Here is a 21769-nt window from a genome sequence, read left to right as displayed (position 1 = left end):
CTCAAGAATGCAGGCTGTGGTACAGGCAGATGGAGGCCACACAAAATATTAAATACTCAGAGAGAAACTTACATAAATACCTGCTCTGTCATTACTTTTGTTTTTGTCCATATCAACTTTAGTTTATGCTGTAGAGGTGGGGGGCCCTCTAATTTCGAAACACTCTGTGCATATTGCATGGTCAATTGAACAGATAATAAATATACAATTCATAATGATAAAATATTGTGTTCCTCCGACCCTAGGTCGAACGTGAAGGCACCGCAGAAAACGGGATGTTCATTACAGAGAACATATTGAGCGGGGACTTTATATACTAAGAAATCACAAAGGTTTTTTTTTTTTTTTTTTTAACGTTAGTTTGCGCGTGATTTGTTTATTAGCTGAAGCCACTGGGAAAGTTCAAAATTAAACTACAGGGTGCCAAGTACTTTTGTGTTAGAAATACATGAGAGTACTTGGCACTCTGTCGTTTCATTTTGAGTTTTCCCAGCGGACTTTAGCTAATATATATATATATATATATATATATATATATATATATATATATATATATATATATATATATATATATATATATCTCACATATTTTCATTCGTCCCTTTAGCCTGCTAGATAGAGAATCAAAATTAACGAAAAAATTCGCTTCTCAGTTGTCCGCTAGGCGTAGGTGGCGGCCGGAAAGAGGCGATTTCACAGATTTGAACTCGTGTAGGTCTAAAAACTCCCCCCAGGTCACCCAATTTAGGGGGTAGAACAATACCATTCCTTCGCCCCATCCTCGGATGTTTTTTGGGGGGTAGGTAGCCGTTAGGCCTAAAAGGGCGACTTAGGGATGTAAGTGGGCTGCTCTCCTTACCTATAAGAGTCTTAGCCATAAGGTCTCTTTCCCTTCGAACTTTGTACTGGTGGAAATTGCATTTCAGGTCGACCTGTGTCTTGTGCCAACGACCGACAACAACCTCGGAGATGCTTTGCGCCCACACACCACACTCCGCTATACTCCACCAAAGGGGGCAGACACAAGTTCGTGCAGTCCCCATTCCTTTGTACACTGGTGTTGTGAACTTCTGCGGCCGATGGGCATTCTCCACAAGCGAGTCCAGCCACAGATGCAATCAGAAATCCTGCTACTCTGCTCCCCAGCGGTAGAGCCCAGCCTTGTGCATCAATTCCACTTAGAAGTTCTGCCATTCCTGATAAGCAAGAAAGTCCTGATAGTCCGGGGGACTAACCAGTCCCCCAGCCCCCCATTGTGCACAAGCACCTGATCATTGCAACTCTTTCAACCAGTATTAACTGCTTTCTATTCAGAGATTTACTATTCATTGTCTAAGATTGCTTCACATTATATGTGATTGCTTGCTGTATCATCAGCCTTTTCAGATTAATTTCTTGATTGCTTCATTTGTAATTAAAGTCATTTTACGCAACTTGTGACTCATTTCCGATGGCGACGTTCCACCCCCTGATTAATTGCTGATGATTAAGGTAAGTCACACCTCTTTCCCATCCATTTTATTACATTCTGGGTGCTCTCTGTTGTCCCTTGAAGGCAGTTCATGATAAAAATCCCCTTACATCCCTCCAACAGACCCCAGAATATATATATATATATATATATATATATATATATATATATATATATATATATATATATATATATATATATATATATATATATATATATATATATATATATATATGTATATATTTTACATATACATATTGCATATGTATTATATATACATACATATATATATATATATATATATATATATATATATATATATATATATATATATATATATATATATATATATATATATATATATATATATATATATATATATATATATATATATATATATACTGTATATTTGTATATATTCTCACATGAATGTTTATCCATCATACTGTAAAGGTCTGATCATCTGGTGCTTAATGTCTTACTCTTGTCAACATGAACCCATTGAGTTTATGAGAGGGGGGGGGATGGCACTTGATTGGGGGTGTTATAAAATTGAGGGATGTGGTAAAGAAACTATCATAACATGTGGATGTTGATATGGCCACGTTTGTCTCATGACGGTTGCTGCGTGTTCCCTTTACATCTTGTGGTAATAGCTGGTTTGGCCATAAATGTGTTCCATGTTGTTCCTTACCCCTTTTTTTCATTTTGTTCCCCTTTACCCCCCACCTCTCTCTCTCTCTCTCTCTCTCTCTCTCTCTCTCTCTGTACATTTATTTCCGGATGTGCTAGATTCCATACGGCGAATTGAGGCTCGTATCGTGTAAGGCCCGCAGTGCGACCGAAACGTGAATTTTAAGTTGGGATTCCCTTCACACCTGTGTAATGAAGACAAAACGCGAATCGTTTACAAGTTATCGCATCCATATCCACATTAGATGCGTTTTGAATATCATTACTCATATCATCAGTTGTATCGGCGTTTCCTCGGTCGTTTGACTTTCAAGTTTATCATAGTATGTGTCAGTTACATCTGCTAATTACTGCTTTTGTTGCGTTGCTTCTGCTGCTGGCAATAGCTTCAAAGCTGCAGAAAATTAATATCAATGATGTTGCTTTTTTCTTATTATTATTATTGCGTGTTTCATGTTGTTGACGCTGTTATCACGTGATTTGATTTCAATTATTATTATTATTATTATTATTATTATTATTATTATTATTATTATTATTATTATTATTTGATTTTAGTTATTATTATTCTTATTATTATTATTATTATTATTATTATTATTATTATTATTTTATTATTATTATTATTATTATTATTATTATTATTCAAGAAAATTGACGGAAAGCACAAAAAAAGCTACTTTAAAAGGAATAGAAAGATAAAGCTGAAAAATTGCTTCATTTGTCTGTTTGTCTCCTTTTGCCTGACCGAACCATTTGAACACTGTAGAGGAACAAGTACATAAACTAAAGCAGCGAAGAAAAACAAGCCCCAACCAAGACCGACGGAGTCCCGATCTCTCCCAAAATCGAAGCACTTAGAGTTAAAGACGAGGCCCAGCTTTGGACCAGTTCTCGCAAAAGCCCATCGGTGGCATTTTGTGTCATTCTGTTGAAATCAGTCAGAGACAGGAATAAAAACAACTCTCATTGGAATAATAATAATAATAATAATAATAATAATAAAAATAATAATAATAATAATAATAATAATAATATTAATAATAATTTATTGCAGCTCAGGACCGTATACAGAGATAGACAATGTACATATAATACACAAAATTTAGATAGAGTAGATGAAAAGATATAATAATAATAATAATGATAATAATAATAATAATAATAAGGGAAGAAATAGAAAGAAAAGAGGCCCTTCATGCATCTCCGGCAGCCTTCAACGAAGAGTGCCTCCTCTCTGCCTCCCCTCTCCGCCTCCCCTCTCCAGCGATACCCAACCAATGCCCGTGCCCATGAGCAGTAGCGGTGCCCATCCTATGCAAGTTGGTGTGATGTGTAACGAGGCTCCCATCTGGCTTCCAAGGTAGCTTAGACTAACGACGGTTCCGGACGGCCGGTCCCAGTGGTCGACAATGATGCTCCCGGCAAATGCACGTTCACCTCCCGTAGCAGTTCAGACGTTTGTAGCTTTGGGCTGTTGTTTGGTGCTCAGTTGTGACGCCTATCTATCTATCTATCTATCTATCTATCTATCTATCTATCTATCTATATATATATATATATATATATATATATATATATATATATATATATATATATATATATATATATATCCTCCTATTGCAGGATAGTTGAATAAAACTGAGATAGCGAACAGAAGTAAAAGGGGAAGAGCAGTGCGAGTTAAGACAAGGAAAAAATGTGTGAGTAGGTTAACTGCTTCTTATAAAAATTAGAGAAAACTCAGAGTAAGATAATATATACATATATTATCTTACTCTGTATATGTATACACACATTATATCTATATAGTATATATATATTACTCTTAGTTTTCTCTCATTTTTATAAGCAGCACTTAACAACCTACTCACATTTTTTTCCGTGTCTTGACTGGCACTGCTCTTCCCCTTTTAGTTCTGTTCTCTATCGTAACTTTTTCAGGACTCCCGCAAAGGAGGAGATATTTTTTCCAAGCCGTAGTATTTGTGACCGTTTATATTTCCGTGACGAAGTCGGTGTTGTCTTGCTTCTCTGGAAATCGGGTCTGCAACTATAAAAGAGGATATTTCTGAAAGCCCAATATCGGACATTTGTTCCTATCGTAAACCAAAGAATTGTCAGTGTTGATATTTGCTCAAAAAAAAAATAAAAAAAAAAAAATAAAATCTCAAATTTCCAATCACTGGAAATTTGAATTGTAGTACTGAACTGAGAGACAGGCACCTTAGCCTTGACTGTTAGGAATATCAAACATCTTGATTAAATGTTTGACAGAGGTTCGTAAAATCATTAAAGTTCTTGCCTGATTTTTGGACAAGATTTTTTTTATAACTGGAAAAGAATTGATTTCTGTTAAAAAAAATAATTTCAGTAAACAATAAAAGGTGAGACGATGACACAAAGCTATTCCTATAAAATCTCTCCCCGTCGTGGCATTTCAGAAATCCAGAGGTCCTTCCCCCGACACAAGAGGAACCATGAAATAAATAATCATTAGGCCTACACTGCTGTCCGTCCCTTGCCCTTGCAATTCAGTTCGTCAGCGAGGATGGTCCTCATAACCCTCGTTTTGTACCTGGCTGCACCTCTCGCCAGGTCGCAGTTGGCTGTGGACCCAAGAATATACCAGCTGCCTCCCAGCGGCGGCTATCGCTTCATCAATAACCCCAGCCATTTTTATGTCCCTGGGTAGGTACGGACACGCGGGGCGCATTTGAACTGGCATGTGTTGAATGTGATACTTCATTAAGATTCACTATGAAGCGATTGTATCCTGGTATGTGATGGTGAACTCCTCAAGCTATATATCCAACACTTTTATAAGAATGAGTTTGACTGAAACGATGAAATTAATTCGTTCGTAGAATGAATGAACAATCAATTGAATGATGTGGTTGTATGTGTAATTATGCTTTCGATTCAACAGACGAGACGTTTGCATGGTGGAAGAAGTTCCTGCCCTCAATATGACTTTCCCGCTGCCCTGGACCCACGGCACTTTCTGCTCTCATAAGACGTGAGAATAATTATCGCTTTTATTTTGCAACCCTCGCTTTGAAGCACATTTCTTGTCACATTTCTGTGATTTTAACTTCTTGATTGTCCCCACCGTTATTCCTAAGCTAAGGGCTCGGTTGCCTTGATGCTCTTCTCGGGCTGTTTCTGTGGACAGACAACATCGTCCTCTGATAAACCCTTCTTCTCCAAATCCTCCCTCACTTTGTCACGCCATCTGATCTGTTGCATCCCTCTCGACCTTCTACCCCTAACAAGTTCCATCCAAGCCCTCATCACTCCTTCCTCCTCACTGTTCCTACCACATGTCCAAACCATCCCAGTCTAGACTCTCTCGTCATATCAGCATCTTCATCACTCTCGCATTTTTAATTTCTACACGTTCCAGTTATCTTAGTTCTTAATTAGTAATGGAAGCGTATAACTTCAGCGCCTCACATCTTGAGTCACCTGTAAATCCAGGTATTATCTGCATTCTGACGCCAGCAGCTTCTCTTCTACAGGTATCTGCAGCGTCAGTGCTGCGAAGGCTTTGGATCATCTGCCCTAGAGTTCGGATGTCCTGTAGGTAGGTAGGTAGAATACCATCATGTGTGGAATTATTATTATTATTATTATTATTATTATTATTATTATTATTATTATTATTATTATTATTAAGATGATGAAAAGTACAAAGACATTACATACTGACATTTGAGGCCAGACTCAAAGTTCCCATGATGGCGTTTTCAGAATATTATGGCTAGATGTGAAGAAAACTTGTTTTGAATCATACCCGCGCATTGATACGGCCAAGACCCAAAGAAAAGACCCGTGATAGGGAACAGTTTTTTGTCATTCATTTTTTTCTAAACCCGCTCCAGTTGTCACGCCCAAGACTCGGAGAAAAGACACTTTATAAGGAAGTTTTTATTTCTTTTTTTAAACCTTGGGTTGTCTCCTGTGTACAGTCCTATGTAATTCTGAATGTCAGTTATGTCTATTTTTGTGTCCTTGATAATGTTAATGAATTTCATTTACTCCCATACTCATGTCTGAGTAGTTGTACATTACCATACTTACGGGTTGCGATAATTCTTTTGAAGTACCGTACGTTTCACATTCCAAACTTTCATCTTTTAAGCAGTTGCTGATAACTGCCAAATTCATGGAGTGTTCCCAACATTCTTTGATATCTGTAGGTCTTTTTCTCAAGTTCAAGTATTAAGTTATTTCATTTTATTATTATTATTATTATTATTATTATTATTATTATTATTATTATTATTATTATTATTATTATTATTATAATAATAATATCTGAGTAGTTTGCGATAACAGTACATCAGGATTTCCTTCCATACACCAACCATTAATAGAAACAAAATTCGACCAAGTTCAGCAGTTCAGTGCTGCACAGTAGCCTACTGCACTGCAGAACTTCCACGTTTGCCACGAGGCTTCCAGACAGTTTTTGAGGACTTTTAAAGCGTAAATGATTATAGCTTCCTCAATGATTTAATTTTAGATTCAACTGAAGTGATTAAACAAATGAGCTATTTTCTTAACATTTTGGCTCTGTAAGCACTTGATTTTTACTATTTTTTGTTATTTTTACTCAAAACTGTGTGAATTAAATATTGCTGCATGAGGTAATTTTTCACCACGGTGTTCACGCTAGATGGCAGCACTAAATCTATCAATCATTTTTCACTTTCCGTAATTTGATTAAAGCTCAGAATAAGATCACTCATTTTTTTTAAATCATGTAGGCCTATCATTTCACTGCCCAAACAGCCTTTCGGCAACGCCAGTTCGGTAGCCGTAGCTCAATGAACTAATTGTTATGTTCCCCAGTGGAAAAAGTGGTAGACGTCATGACCGCCATGAGAAGGATCCCAAAAGCTCAAAAGTTCTCCCAACTAATGAATCTTCATTCCATGGACCGGAAGCACTTGGGCCGCTTCTTCGAGACGCCGCCAGATGCCCTCACTCTCCTTGTGCCCCTGGATGAGGTAAGACAACGGTTGTTGTTGCTATAGCTTTGTCCTGTGTGACGAGTGGAAGACTTCTGGAATTCTTTCGAGGGGCTGTATGGAGGGAGAGAGAGTAGGAACGATTGTTAGACTAGGATTTTTTTTCATGTAGGTGGATGGGGGGGGAGAGAGAGATGGGGTTGGAGTACCAGTTCATTTTGTCATATAATTCCCAATGTTAAGTTTAAGTCTTCTTCTTCTTCTTCTTCTTCTTCTTCTTCTTCTTCTTCTTCTTCTTCTTCTTCTTCTTCTTCTTCTTCTTCTTCTTCTTCTTATTATTATTATTATTATTATTATTATTATTATTATTCAAAAGCACACTCATGAAAGAATCTTAAAAAGATCGAAATATGAAGTTGCAGTAAACAAGACTTTTAGCAAACACTAGCTTAATTTTCCTAGAAAAGACAGAATCACCATTTCAAGCAAATCCTGACACTGACAGCAGCAGTACTTTCTCAAAACAGCAATAAATTATTTATAGTTGTCTTTAAAAAAAAGAAAAACGTCGTTTTTATTATACGTCAATTAACTAATGTCAGTAAGAGTTTACGTAATGAAATTGTGAAATGAAGAGAATTTTATTATTTCAGTGCTATTTCGCAGTTGCGACAAGGACTTCAATGAGGACTCGTTATTAGTTTTTTTTCGATATTTTTTAAGTTGTTTCCACTTGTGAAGTCATATTTAAGTATAGCAGCTATAAGCTTAAGGATGGGTATGATAAATGAAGATTTATTGAACCCATATGAGAATTGTGTTGTACAATCTGTTTCCTGTCGTTCAATGTGTGGACAAAACATTTGGCAGAACGTCATGGTAGGAGAATATAATAAGGAACTTACTCAACCACTGACAAAATTGCATATGCTATTCGTCAGTACGTTCGTAGTGCAATTTGACCCCTGAAGTGACAAGTGCCTTGTAGGCTGATCTCCCGTGTTTAACTATTTCAGCCTTAAATGATCACACCAAGCGTCCCAAATTGACTCTCTTCTCACCGTCTCTTTAATCGCATTCTTTATCTATCCCATAAATCCATTTGTTTCTCTCGAGAAAGGCTGCTTGGTCAGATGGATGGACTTGACTTTCACTTTCTGTTTGTAAGGGCAAAGGTATGACGCCGGAAATGGGGCGTTTCCAGAGAGCCTAGGAAGGAAGAGTGCAAGACTGGGCCAGAAAATATAACCTCGGAAAGAAGAGTGCGAGACTGGGCGAGAGAATATAACCTCGGAAGGACGAGTGCAAGACTGGGCAAGAGAATATAACCTCGGAAGGAAGAGTGCAAGACTGGGCAAGAGAATATAACCTCAGAAGGAAGAGTGCGAGACTGGGCAAGAGAATATAACCTCAGAAGGAAGAGTGCGAGACTGGGCCAGAGAATATAACCTCGGAAGGAAGAGTGCGAGGCTGGGCGAGATAATATAGCCTCGGAAGGAAGAGTGCGAGACTGGGCCAGAGAATATAACCTCGGAAGGAAGAGTGCGAGACTGGGTCAGAGAATATAACCTCGGAAGGAAGAGTGCGAGACTGGGCCAGAGAATATAACCTCGGAAGGAAAGATAATATAGCGGGAAGGAAGAGTGAGGAGGCTGCGAGAAACTGGGCCAGAGAATATAACCTCAGAAGAAAGAGTGCGAGACTGGGCCAGAGAATATAACCTCAGAAGAAGAGTGCGAGACTGGGCCAGAGGAAGGAAGAGTGCGAGATTGGGTGAGATAATATAATCTCGGAAGGGTATAACCTTGGAAGGAAGAGTGCGAGACTGGGTGAGAGAATATAACCTCAGAAGGAAGAGTGCGAGACTGAGCGAGAGAATATAACCTCGGAAGGAAGAGTGCGAGACTGGGCCAGAGAATACAACCTCGGAAGGAAGAGTGCGAGACTGGGCCAGAGAATATAGCCTCGGAAAGAAGAGTGCGAGACTGCACGAGAGAATATAACCTCAGAAGGAAGAGTGCGAGACTGGGCCAGAGAATATAACCTCGGAAAGAAGAGTGCGAGAGACTGGGCAAGCGAATATAACCTCGGAAGGAAGAGTGCAAGACTGGGCAAGAGAATATAACCTCGGAAGGAAGACTGCAAGACTGGGCCAGAGAATATAACCTCAGAAGGAAGAGTGCGAGACTGGGCCAGAGAATATAGCCTTGGAAGGAAGAGTGCGAGACTGGGCAAGAGAATATAACCTTGGAAGGAAGAGTGCGAGACTGGGTAAGAGAGTATAACCTCGGAAGTAAGAGTGCGAGGCTGGGCGAGAGAATATAGCCTTGGAAGGAAGAGTGCGAGACTGGGCAAGAGAATATAACCTTGGAAGGAAGGGTGCGAGACTGTTCGAGTGAATATAACCTCAGAAGAAGAGTGCGAGACTGGGCAAGAGAATATAACCTCGGAAGGAAGGGTGCAAGACTGGGCCAGAGAATATAACCTCGGAAGGAAGAGTGCAAGACTGGGCCACAGAATATAACCTCAGAAGAAAGGGTGCGAGACTGGGCGAGAGAATATAACCTCGGAAGGAAGAGTGCGAGGCTGGGCGAGAGAATATAACCTCGGAAGGAAGAGTGCGAGACTGGGCCAGAGAATATAACCTTGGAAAGAAGAGTGCGAGACTGGGCCAGAGAATATAACCTCGGAAGGAAGAGTGCGAGACTGGGCCAGAGAATATAACCTTGGAAGTAAGAGTGCGAGATTGGGCGAGAGAATATTAGCTCGGAAGGAAGAGTGCAAGACTGGGCCAGAGATTATAACCTCTGAAGGAAGAGTGCAAGACTGGGCAAGGGAATATAACCTTGGAAGGAAGAGTGCGAGACTGGGCCAGAGAATATAACCTTGGAAAGAAGAGTGTGAAACTGGGTGAGAGAATATAACCTTGGAAGGAAGAGTGCGAGACTGGGCCAGAGAATATAACCTTGGAAGGAAGAGTGTGAGACTGGGCCAGAGAATATAACCTCGGAAGGAAGAGTGCGAAACTGGGCAAGAGAATATAACCTCAGAAGGAAGAGTTCGAGACTGGGCGAGAGATTATAGCCTCGGAGGGAAGAGTGTGAGACTGGGCAAGAGAATATAACCTTGGAAGGAAGGGTGCAAGACTGTTCGAATGAATATAACCTCAGAAGGAAGAGTGCGAGACTGGGCCAGAGAATATAAGCTCGGAAGGAAGGGTGCAAGACTGGGCCAGAGAATATAACCCCGGAAGGAAGAGTGCGAGACTGGGCCAGAGAATATAACCTCGGAAGGAAGAGTGCGAGACTGGGCCAGAGAATATAACCTCGGAAGGAAGAGTGCGAGACTGGGCGAGAGAATATAACCTCAGAAGGAAGAGTGCGGGACTGGGCCAGAGATTATGACCTTGGAAGGAAGAGTGCGAGACTGGGCCAGAGAATATAACCTCGGAAGGAAGAGTACAAGACTGGGAGAGAGAATATAACCATGGAAGTAAGAGTGCGAGACTGGGCCAGAGAATATAACCTCGGAAGGAAGGGTGCGAGACTGGGCAAGAGAATATAACCTTGGAAGGAAGAGTGCTCAACTGGGCGAGAGAATATAACCTCGGAAGGAAGATTGCGAGACTGGGCCAGAGAATATAACCTCTGAAGGAAGGATGCGAGACTGGGCCAGAGAATATAACCTTGGAAGGAAGAGTGCAAGACTGGGCCAGAGAATATAACCTCGGAAGGGAGAGTGAGAGACTGGGCCAGAGAATATAACCTCGGAAGGAAGAGTGCAAGACTGGGCCAGAGAATATAACCTCGGAAGGAAGAATGCGAGACTGGGCCAGAGAATATAACCTCGGAAGGAAGAGTGCAAGACTGGGCCAGAGAATATAACCTTGGAAGGAAGAGTGTGAGACTAGGCCAGAGAATATAACCTCAGAAGGAAGAGTGCGAGACTGGGCGAGAGAATATAACCTCGGAAAGAAGAGTGCGAGACTGGGCCAGAGAATATTACCTCGGAAGGAAGAGTGCGAGACTGGGCCAGAGAATATAACCTTGGAAGGAAGAGTGCGAGACTGGGCAAGAGAATATAACCTTGGAAGTAAGAGTGCGAGACTGGGCCAGAGAATCTAACCTCAGAAGGAAGAAGGAAGAAATGCGACTGGGCCAGAGACTGGGCCAGAGAATATAACCTTGGAAGGAAGAGTGCGAGACTGGGCGAGGGAATATAACCTCTGAAGGAAGAGTGCGAGACTGGGCCAGAGAATATAAGCTCGTACTGGGCAAGAGAATATATAAAATCTTTTTGGTGGGTGGAGTGACTGTGGGAAAGGAGGGTCTTGCATTTTGCTCATTTGAATTCCGTACTTTTTAAAATTATGAAGTTCAGTATAGCAGTGGTAAGGACAGGTATAATTCCATACCTGTAAATATTGTATCTTAAAATCCTACCTTACTGGGACTTACATCCACGACTTTTTTTTTATTGCCCATTCCTTCCACCTCTGCAAAAAAGTAAAAGAGCACTTCATGTAGATGCATCAAGGGGACAGAGCATTAGTTGGAAAGTGTACCTCTCTACCGACCTCCAGAATCAATAGTGCACTACTTAGTATTCTTTTCCAGAACTCGAAAGTTAAAGAGAAATATGATGAAACCATGCTTATCCAAGGTCAGTTACCAGACTACCAACATTCTACCATAAAAAATTATTATATGAGAAAGGGTCGAGATGGAACGGTAGGTACCATCCCAAGACTCAGCCCCAGCTACAGTATATACGGTCTGCAGGCATATTTAAAGGGCACTGATGTAACAGACTGGCCATGGCCTTGGCAAAGCTGGCCTTCGTGAATTCTTGCAGGGGAGACGTGGGCTAAGTATCGCCATGGATTTTGGATATAGAAAGCATAGTGATTAACAAATATACCCCTGCACCACCCTCCCCCCCTTTCCTTTCCAAATTAAGAAGCAGGACTCGGGTATAATATTCTGCATCTCCATAGCTGGGTGGAGGGACGAGCGTGCAACTTTAAAACAGAAAAATGACAAGAGAAATAAGAAAGGAGAATTAGCTTTGTGCTAAACAAAAATGTTTCTCATAGTGGAACACGCTCACACAAACGAAGATATGGTTATTCTCTATTGCATTTAATGGCCTGAATTGCATGAAGCACTTGGGTAACGGACCGAAACATATACCTCTAAGAGATAGAGCTTTTTCATGACCATTTTTTGCCTAAATTAGCCCTGGGCACGTGGGTATAGTTGAAACAGGCTTTTCCTGAACTAAAAATTCTACATGACAACAGGGGACCCCGTGGGTACAGGAGAAACATGCATTTTCTAAATTAAACAAACATTCTACACTGTTCCATCATACCCTAATTTGCTTTGGGCACGTGGGCATCTAAGAGAACCTCAGCCGTTTTCAAAAAAGCAAAAAGTACTTTCCTCCTTCAACACTCATATTAACAAAGGGTTTCAGAGAGGCCGACAACTTCACCGCATCGGAACTGGGTCGAGTGGTTGAGATTTTCCGAGGGCACACGTCCCCCCTTCTGCTGTACCACATGCTGCCCCGCAGATGGTACCTACGCCACCTGTACGACAATCAGCAGTTGAGGACCCTCTATCAGGACACCAGTGTCACAGTGACCAAACTCAGTAATAAGGTGAGAGATATTTTCAGCTTTTTTTTTTCCAGGGGAGGAGTATGGGACGGTTGCCGTTTTTGTTTTGAGATTCTCTCTCTCTCTCTCTCTCTCTCTCTCTCTCTCTCTCTCTCTCTCTCTCTCTCTCTCTCTCTCTCTCTCTCTCTCTCTCTTTTGAAATTTTATATCACATGTATCTCTTTATCCTTATGTAAAAAAGTAAACAGTCCCCCTCTCCCCCCTCTCTCTCTCTCTCTCTCTCTCTCTCTCTCTCTCTCACTTACAAAATTTTACGCCATATGGTATCCTTGATTCTGATGTAAGAAAGTAAATCTCTCTCTCTCTCTCTCTCTCTCTCTCTCTCTCTCTCTCTCTCTCTCTCTCTCTCTCTCTCTCTCTCTCTCTTCTACAAAATTTTGTATCACGTTTTTCTTTATTCTCACGTAAACAAATCGTTCCGCAACTCTCTCAGAATTTCTCTGTCGTTCCTTTGCATCTGATGTAACTGAAAGATATCTTTACCTGTAATTAATTACTGATGGGAGATACGAATTCAACTGAAATGTCATTTGTTTGTGATATGAGATGTCCATTATTAATAATAATAATAATAATAACAATAATAATAAATAATAATAATAATAATAATAATAACAACAATAATAATAATAATAATAATAATAATAATAATAATAATAAAATTATTATTATTATTATTATTATTATTATTATTATTATTATTATTATTATTATTATTAGACACATATGGTCGAACAATAAGAAACAGTTCATTTATACCTTTTGTCCTGGCTTGTCAACAAGATTCTTTATTAAATAAATTATTGCTCTAATTTTCTTCTAGATGGTTTACTTAAAGAATTTGAATACATTATTTTACTGGACAGAAGTCATAAGCGTTTGCACGCATTAACAATTTTAGCAATTCCCAGTAATGGTTTTTTATTCTTGGAAATATTCTTGTCACAGATTTTCGTTTGGTTAGTGTTTTGGGAATATATACAAAATCCAGGACTTGCCTTTTATTAATTGAGATAATATTCTGTTGAAGACAGCGTCCCGTCAACCACAAGTGAATATATTAATATTTAATCCATTTGTTATTTAAATACGACGAACCAAAAGAAGAAGAAATAAAATAACAGCCAGGAAATGTGACTGAAGTCACAGGTGCAATGGAAGCAAAGCAGAAGATGAATCGGAACAGAGCTAAAAGAATTCAACAAGCGAAATGGAAACAAGCGCCGTAGCCACCTTCACTCCATTCATTAAGATACGCCCAATCTGCCACCGACAGATGGTGTTGTTCAACTGCGTCCCTGTGCACCGCGTGGACGTCCACGCAAGAGACGGAGTGCTGCATGTGCTGCAGAGGCCTCTCCCCCCCTCCTACGTCGTGTCTCTGGTGGACCTTATCTCCATGGACCCGGACCTCACCATGTTTTTCACTCTACTTGGTTATGTATGTTTGTGGTCTCTTTCGTTATAGCGTCTTGCTTCTTATAGTGACATAGCTTCCCTTAGGTTATGTGTGATGTCCGCTAGGACGGGAATAGTCGTGAATAATGAATTATTAAGTTTAGGTGATTAATGCACCGATGGCCATTGACTTACTCTACGGGATTCTTGCGAAATGTTTGCAGGCAGGACATTTCTGGCCCGCTGAAGGGCAGTGCCGTCAGTAGGTGCACTAAGGGCATTAATAAAAGGTGTTTGCAGTGTCCCCTCTGCCCCTAGTTGCACCCACTTATTGGCCATTTACTTTACCTCCACTCCTGTGTCCGGTCTTCAATCTTGCTGTCCAACCACTCCAACTCCCCTCTTCACTGTCTAAAGAGCAGAACGGCCGAAAGTGCCTAACCAGTGCTTGGCTTGGAAGAGAAAGTTTCATGAATGGAACCAAGCCAAGAGCATTTTTGGAAGCAGGGATTTTGCTGTAACATTCCAGTGATTTATGTTCATGAGCAACGCCCTCACTGTCCTTTCACTTAGCAACTGCTGTTCCATCCTGACACGGCAAAGTCGGCAATCCTCGAAATATGCTATTTTGTCCCATTCAAGTAACGTTAATGTATGGTTACTAATCGGATTTCACCATAGTGTAAAAGAGGCACATTGATGCTTTTGAACGTGTCGGAGATTCTTACAGATTCTATAAGCGTTTTTTTTTTCAGTGATCTAAAGTAAGGCGAAGGCTTATCAGTTGGTGCAGTATCCCTTGAATGACAAAATACTTTTGACAAAGGGTGTTTTTATTTACAACACTTTTACAGGTCATAGAGAGATTATCTGGCAAGTTGTAATAAAACAAAACCAGTGCTACTGTTCCATAGAAATATGCATGTTTTTAAATAAAACTAGAAAGTTCGAAAATGAACCAACAAGAAAAGAATAAAACATCTGACTTTTTCCCTCTTTTTATTTCTATTCAGGCAGACCTCTTGGGGTGGCTGAGGTCAGTAGATTCTATTACAGTGATGGCTCCGACGAACGCTGCTTTCAAGAGGCTTCCTCTGCGGTTTTTGGATTCCATCACTTACGATGTTAAGTATTTCACCGCCCTGCAAGGTGAGACGTTTGGCAAATGATGCCATTTTGCCATTTCTTTTTTCACTAACTGAGTTTTTACTTTCTCTCTTCTTTTGACAGTTCGATAGCATTTTGTATTAAGTATTATCATGTGATTTCTTCTTTTGTTTTATTGTAAACAGAACTTTAATAATGTCATTGTGAATATGGCAAAATAAGTCCCTTCAGCAAAAATTATTCAGCTTTGTTATAAGTGTTACAGTGACTTAAAAATTATATCTTTTTTTTACTTGACATTCATAGAATTTTGTAAGAAATTGAACAACGTTGTTGATTTGTTCTGATGGGAATATGAACTTCTGCTTTCATAAATGGAATACTCAGCGCAAGGCTTGCTGCAGCTGTCACAGACTTAACTAGAAAAACAAAAGCCTATCACATAGGCCTATGAATTACCCATGTTCTGAGCTGGGTTAGATCTTCCATTTTGTCTCAGCTGTCTTAATGCTCGGTTCATTATCACATGTCTATGCTCTTGTGGTGTTATGCTGCAGAACCTTGACCTTCCACTGCCTTGTCCTTTTTCAGTAGTGCAGTGTTATCCTGTACTGTGTGTAGTTTCTTGTGTGAAAGGGAGGCACATCTGTGCTTCTTCCTGTATGTGACCCAGCTACTTGGGTCACCTCCTTTGTGTGACCTAGCTTGCTCGGTGTGTAATGTTGTAACCCCCTTTGATGTGTTTCTTATGGATACAGTGGAGGACACATAACCTGATTTCCATCGTTGTATGGGCAAGGGCATGCCCTGTAGTGAATTTAAGTCCCCGATTGTGGTGGACCTAGGCTACATCCTGCATGTATTTCATGTCGTGGATGATAGTGCACAAGAGACACCATGTGAGATGAATGTGTGGGGTGGCTATCACCCTAATGGTCTCTCTCAGAGAAGAGATGGCGTAAGAAGGCAGTTCCTTTAGGAAACCAACTCTTAGCCCTTCTCCATGCCCTCCAATGTTCCCACCTTCACCAAGCGACTCCTCCAGCAGGATCATCATCCCTTCCATCAGTGACAGCATCAGAGGGAGGCCTTAAGGCAGAGTATATCCTAAAGAAGGTGACAGATTTCTGGGTAAAAGGGGGCCAATTCATTCAGCAGACAGCAGTAGGCAACCTTCAGTGGCCCTCCATCTATGTCTTCCACCACATGGAATCCAAGAAGGACAAAGGATCCTCGCAGTCATCATGTCTGCCATCATCTTCCTGAAAATCTAACAGAGGTGACAAGGAAACATCAAATAATAACTCAAGGGCAGAGTTGGTAGGCCCTTCCCACCAGTAATGTGCAAGAGGTTGGAGAGGTCACAATCGCCAAGAGACATTAGGATGAGCAGATGTTCACCCTCAGTCACCTCCATTGCTTCTCCCCTGTCTCATCGGTATCTTGCCTTACTTTGTCCCATTATCGAAGGAACAGGTCAGTGTCTAGGATGAGGAGGAGGAGTTATTTGTTCTGCAGCAGCAGTAGGACAGCGCAACTGAGCAGCTCAAGGTGGAGGAGTAGATCTAGGGTTAGCAGTCACGTCCTGCCACCCCGCTGTCAGCAGAGAAGCAGCAGCTCCACCCAACTTTCCAGCAGCAAGAGACCCCCATCCCAATCCCATAGCAGATCAGACAGGATGGAGCACTTCCCGAGACAGGAAGTAGAGTCTCACCCCATTCTGCTCCTCCAGTTGCTGCTCCCCCAAAGCAGAGCAACGACAGATGGGACCAGACTACTCCAGGGTGGGTCCTGCCAGTAAAACACCCCACAGACAAGAGCAAGAAGAGAAGCTACAGTAGTGGGAGTTTCCAGCAATGCCTTCTTGACAACTAGTTCAGTGACCTCCTTCAGAAGGAAAACCAGAGCAGAGGCAGCAAAGGACAGTCAGGAAAGAAATGGGACTGAAGATCCTTCACAGCTGGAGGTTCTAGAAAAGGAGAAAGGGCTTTTGGGGAGGGCTCTCTCTACTATGCCATCAGGCAGGTAGGACATGCTTGGGCCAACTTTATCCTTAAAAGGAGAGAGTCCTTCCTGGTGGCCATACAGAAACAATTTCCTTGGAGAGTTGAGTCTCAGGAACAGCCCCATGCTCAACTCACCTTACTACTTCCCGCCAGACCTAGTACATGAAGCCATTGACATCATGAGGGAGGACTGAAGAGAGCAGTGGAGTGGACAGCAACCCACTGGGATTCTACAGCTGCCTGTTCTTGGTGGAGAAGGCATCGGGGGTGTTGGTGCCAGGTGATAGGCCTGTCAACCCTGGACCTCTACCTACAGCAAATGCCCTTCACCATGGAGATGCCCCAGTCAGTCCTGGCATCTACCAGGGAGTAATACTACATGGTGTCGATAGATTTACAGGACGCATACTTGCACACCCCACTGCACAAGGCCTCAGGAAGTACCTCAGGTCTGTGTCCCGAGGGATAGTCTACCAGTTCAGGGCTCTCTGCTTCAGGCTGGCAATGGCTGCTCAAGTCTTCACCTGAGTCTTCCAACAGGTGATGGCTTGGGTACATGCAAAGGGGATCCAACTTTGACGGTACCCGGACAACTGGCTGATCCTGGCATCCCCAGTTGACAAGGCAGAACAACAGAGGACTGAGATCCTGGCACTGTGCAAAGGCCTGGTGGTGACTGTGAATCTCCCCATGTCTGATCTCTCCGCAGAACAGGCGATCAAGCACCTGGGAATGAGGATCAACAGTGTAGCAGGGAAAGTGTATCCTTCAAAGGGGAGGATTACCAACATTCTGAGGATCTCAAAACCATTCCCCATGTTACCCCAACAGCCAGCAAAGCAGTGGCAAGTCCTACTCAGACACTTTGTCTCTCTGGAGAAGTTGATCCCCAAAGGAAGAGCACACATTATATCCTTCCAGTGGCAGTTTAGGATGTCCTGGAAAAAACTGTACAAACTGTACAAAACCCCATCACAGAGAGGACATTCGTAAGAACACTTAATTATAAATCATTTCATTCCCGGTTACTTGTATCTTTCAAAGACAAGTGCAGTGATAATTATGTGTGTCAAGTTGAAGTCAGGATCAAAATCTTGCTTACGAACGCACCTGCGGTGGTGGAGAGACTTGATGAACCACTCCGCCAGCCACCACCAGAGATGCTGGTATTCTCAGAAGCATCCCATGGAGAGTGTGGCACACATCTTAATGGCGTGTGCGTTTCAGGGATGTGGGGCCCCAAGGAGAAGACAGAGCATATCACCCTATTGGAGACATAAGCAGTTTGGCTGGCCCTCCAGCACTTTCAGGAGCAACTGGCAGAAAATTCAGCAATCACCATGAGCAACAATACCACAGTGGTAGCAAGGGGGCACCATCTCCCAAGAGCAGTAGAAATGCATGAATGGTCAGAGTCCCAGGGCCTGGACCTGATAGCCAGGTACGTCTCAGGCATGAAAAACATCATTGTCAGCCAACTAAGCAGAGTGAACCAGGTAGTAGGCACTGAGTGGTTTCTAAATCAGAGAGTAGCTAACAATTTTGCAGCACTGTGGCAGGGTCCAACGACTGATTTGTTTGCCCCAGTGAGAAATACCAAGCTCCCCCTGTACTGTCCTCTGGTCCCCAACCAAAGGGCAGTGCTTCAGGGTGCCTTCCAGCACCCATGGGACAACATGGATGTGTACACCTTCCCTCCATCCAGTCAGCTGAGGAAGGTGATCAACAGGGTCTTCATGTCCCAAGGGCTGAGAATGACATTAGTAGTACCCCTGTGGCTGCTGGCAGATTGGTATGGAGACCCCCTCCACCTCCTAGTAGATGCCCCAAGGGAGCTTCCAAAGGCTCCCAACCTTCTGTTTCAGAAACACAACAAGGGGAACTATCAAGCAGTAGGCTCCTTCCTGCTTCATGGTTGGAGACAATCAAGCAGCTCATGTGAAAGAAAGGATTTTCAGAGTGGTTTGCAGAGGTGATTGCTGACACCCTCAGGCCATCATTCGCTGGGGTGTACCAAGGGAAATGGATGGTCTTCTGCAACTGGTGCCATAAGAGAGACTACAATCCACCCAAGATCATTGTGAGGGAAGTAGTTTCTTCCTGGTGCACCAGCATGATGTGAGGAGAATGCCCCCTCTATCACAGCACTCAAAGGTTACAGAGCTGCCTTGGCCCACATCCTCAGGCCAAGGGAAATAGACCTTTGAAATGCCTGGGGACTGTCTGCTATCATCGGACACTAGGAAATGAAGTGTCCACTGGGAGAGTTAAGACTTCCAGAATGAGGCATTATCAAAGTCCTCGCCTTCCTGAGATGTCCCTACAAACCCCCGAGAAAGCATCAGATAGAGGCATAACGTTGAAGACCATCTTCCTCCTCTCTCTCACATTGACCAAGAGAGTGGGGGAACTGCATACCCTCTCATACATTACACATGCCGTAGGGTTGTCCTCAGTCTCTTTGGAATTCATCCCAGACTTTGTGGCCAAGACCCAGAACCCTGCAATACCGGACCTAAAATTCGAACATTTCTTCATCCCATCACTGAAGATTTTGTCAAAAGAAATAAGGACAAGATATTTTTATGCCCAGCCAGAGCTTTGGGCAGTACTTGAAGCATATGGCCCCTCTCAGACCTGCCTACAGGAGACTCTTTACAAGTACTGAATGTGAGAAACGAGACGTCTCCAGGAATGCAGTCTCATTCTGGTTAAGAGAATCATTCCATCCTACAGGCCCTAAAGGAGGGATTGTGGAAAAGACAATTGACCTTCACACCCTTCTAACTGCAGGACTTGGTCCACCAATCTTTGGACACCTTCACCCTGGGTCCAGTTGGGGCAGCTCACCAGAGAGGCTCTGAGGGAAGGCCCAGCCCAACAGGAGACCGGAGGCATCGTGCATCATCCCCCATGATGGTGTGGTGAGTACAGGAAGGGCTAGTTCTGTTTGTTGTTGACCTGATCTATGGGAAGTAGATCCAGAGACACTGAGAAGTATGGCACAGGCATGCAAGGCATGCCTGCCTGCCACTCTGGGTAGATCAGCCTCCCGCCTTTTGGTGAGGCTCCATTTATGAAAGTGTAGGTTTGTATTGTTGTTGGAACAAGCACCAAATTTCAAAAAGTAATTTGTATTTTTCCTAGGATACAAACCTATGCTTTCATAGGGAAGTTTACCTTCCTCTACTACCCCATTGTGGTTCCAATCTCTTTCAATCATGAAAGTTAATAGGGCCCCAAAGCAGGCTGATTCACAAAATGGAAGAGCTAACCCAGCTCTGGTCACAGGTGGCTCATAGACCTACCTGATAGGCTTTTGTTTTTCTCATTAAGTCGGTGACAGCTGCAGATCACCTTGCACTGAATACTCCATTTACAGAAGTGTAGGTTGGTATCCTAGGAAATATACAAATTACTTTTAAAATTTGGTATATGGTGGGGGGTGATTCTAATCTAATGTTGATTCGCAAGATAATTCACATTTTATGTTAGTGGGGAGGTTGTTGGGCCAGGTTCAAGGATGAGCATAATTTTTCTCACCTAAAAGGCCACACATGAGCAGCTTTAACCTGGATTTCAGCTTTGTTTTGTCAACAGCTCTCTCACGCAACCATCTGATGGAGGGTATCGAGTGCTCCCTTGGTCTTCGGGCAAAGGTGAGGGTGAAGACACTGGAGGGCATCACTCTCCCTGTTACCTGCTCCTCTTCTTTCAACCTAAGTTTGAACTCAGCCTTCGTCACCAGGCCTGATGTTGTGACTTCCAATGGAGTTCTTCACTACATCGACAAAGTTATGATTCCTCCAAGAGGTAAAAAGAGAGAACCACATGTCACTTTGTTGACTATTAATTTTCAGATGAAATGGTGCACAGAAATCACTACTTTGATCATTCATGTTATATAATTTCACCTTCTTGAAGCTTAGCCATCGTGTACTTTCCAATATTGTTGATGATATTCACTGAATAAAAAAATCAACATCAGTTTCACTCTTTAAAGCATGATAAAGCTAGTCGTGGCAATCACCCCATGAAAGGTCTCATGTTCAATAATATTAATGAAAGACATGGGAACTACAGTGCTAACTTTGTTGAGGGGTAGTGCCATCAGTGCACCTCATATGGGGTATTATAGGCATTACTAAAGGTTGTTAGCAGCATCCCTTTGGCCCCAAGTTGCACCCACACTTTAGCCTTTTAGTTGACCTCCATGCCTTTCTTTCATTTTACCATCATACTTACTCCAAAACCCTCCTTTCACTGTCATAATCGCTAATTAGCTAAAAGTGCCCCAGTGGTTGGGTTTAGAGCTAATTTCCTTGAATCAGATCAACAGCTGTGCTAAGTAACTAAAGATAACTTTCTGACAATTATTTAACGTCCAGTACTTATACCTATCTGTGTATGCCACTTAAAAGCATATGCATTCAGT

The 21769-nt window shown here is 42.1% G+C and overlaps 1 protein-coding gene across 1 annotated transcript in view; it reads left to right on the top strand.

Moving 5' to 3' along the window:
* Positions 1–4111: 4111 nt before the first annotated feature.
* Positions 4112–21769, top strand: part of LOC136827841 (transforming growth factor-beta-induced protein ig-h3-like) — a 40906-nt gene continuing 23248 nt past the window's right edge. The window contains exons 1-9 of the mRNA XM_067085301.1: positions 4112–4855; positions 5094–5183; positions 5686–5750; positions 7022–7205; positions 7893–8080; positions 12546–12805; positions 14100–14264; positions 15235–15370; positions 20935–21147. Of these exons, the coding sequence (XP_066941402.1) occupies positions 4716–4855; positions 5094–5183; positions 5686–5750; positions 7022–7205; positions 7893–8080; positions 12546–12805; positions 14100–14264; positions 15235–15370; positions 20935–21147 (1441 nt within the window). The 5' untranslated portion in view covers positions 4112–4715. The remainder of the gene's footprint in view (positions 4856–5093; positions 5184–5685; positions 5751–7021; positions 7206–7892; positions 8081–12545; positions 12806–14099; positions 14265–15234; positions 15371–20934; positions 21148–21769) is intronic.

This window comes from Macrobrachium rosenbergii, chromosome 42 (genome assembly GCF_040412425.1).
Source record: "Macrobrachium rosenbergii isolate ZJJX-2024 chromosome 42, ASM4041242v1, whole genome shotgun sequence".
Classification (NCBI taxonomy): Eukaryota; Metazoa; Arthropoda; class Malacostraca; order Decapoda; family Palaemonidae; genus Macrobrachium; species Macrobrachium rosenbergii.
The sequence above is the reverse complement of the archived record's forward strand: the minus strand, read 5'-3'. Positions and strand labels throughout refer to the sequence as shown.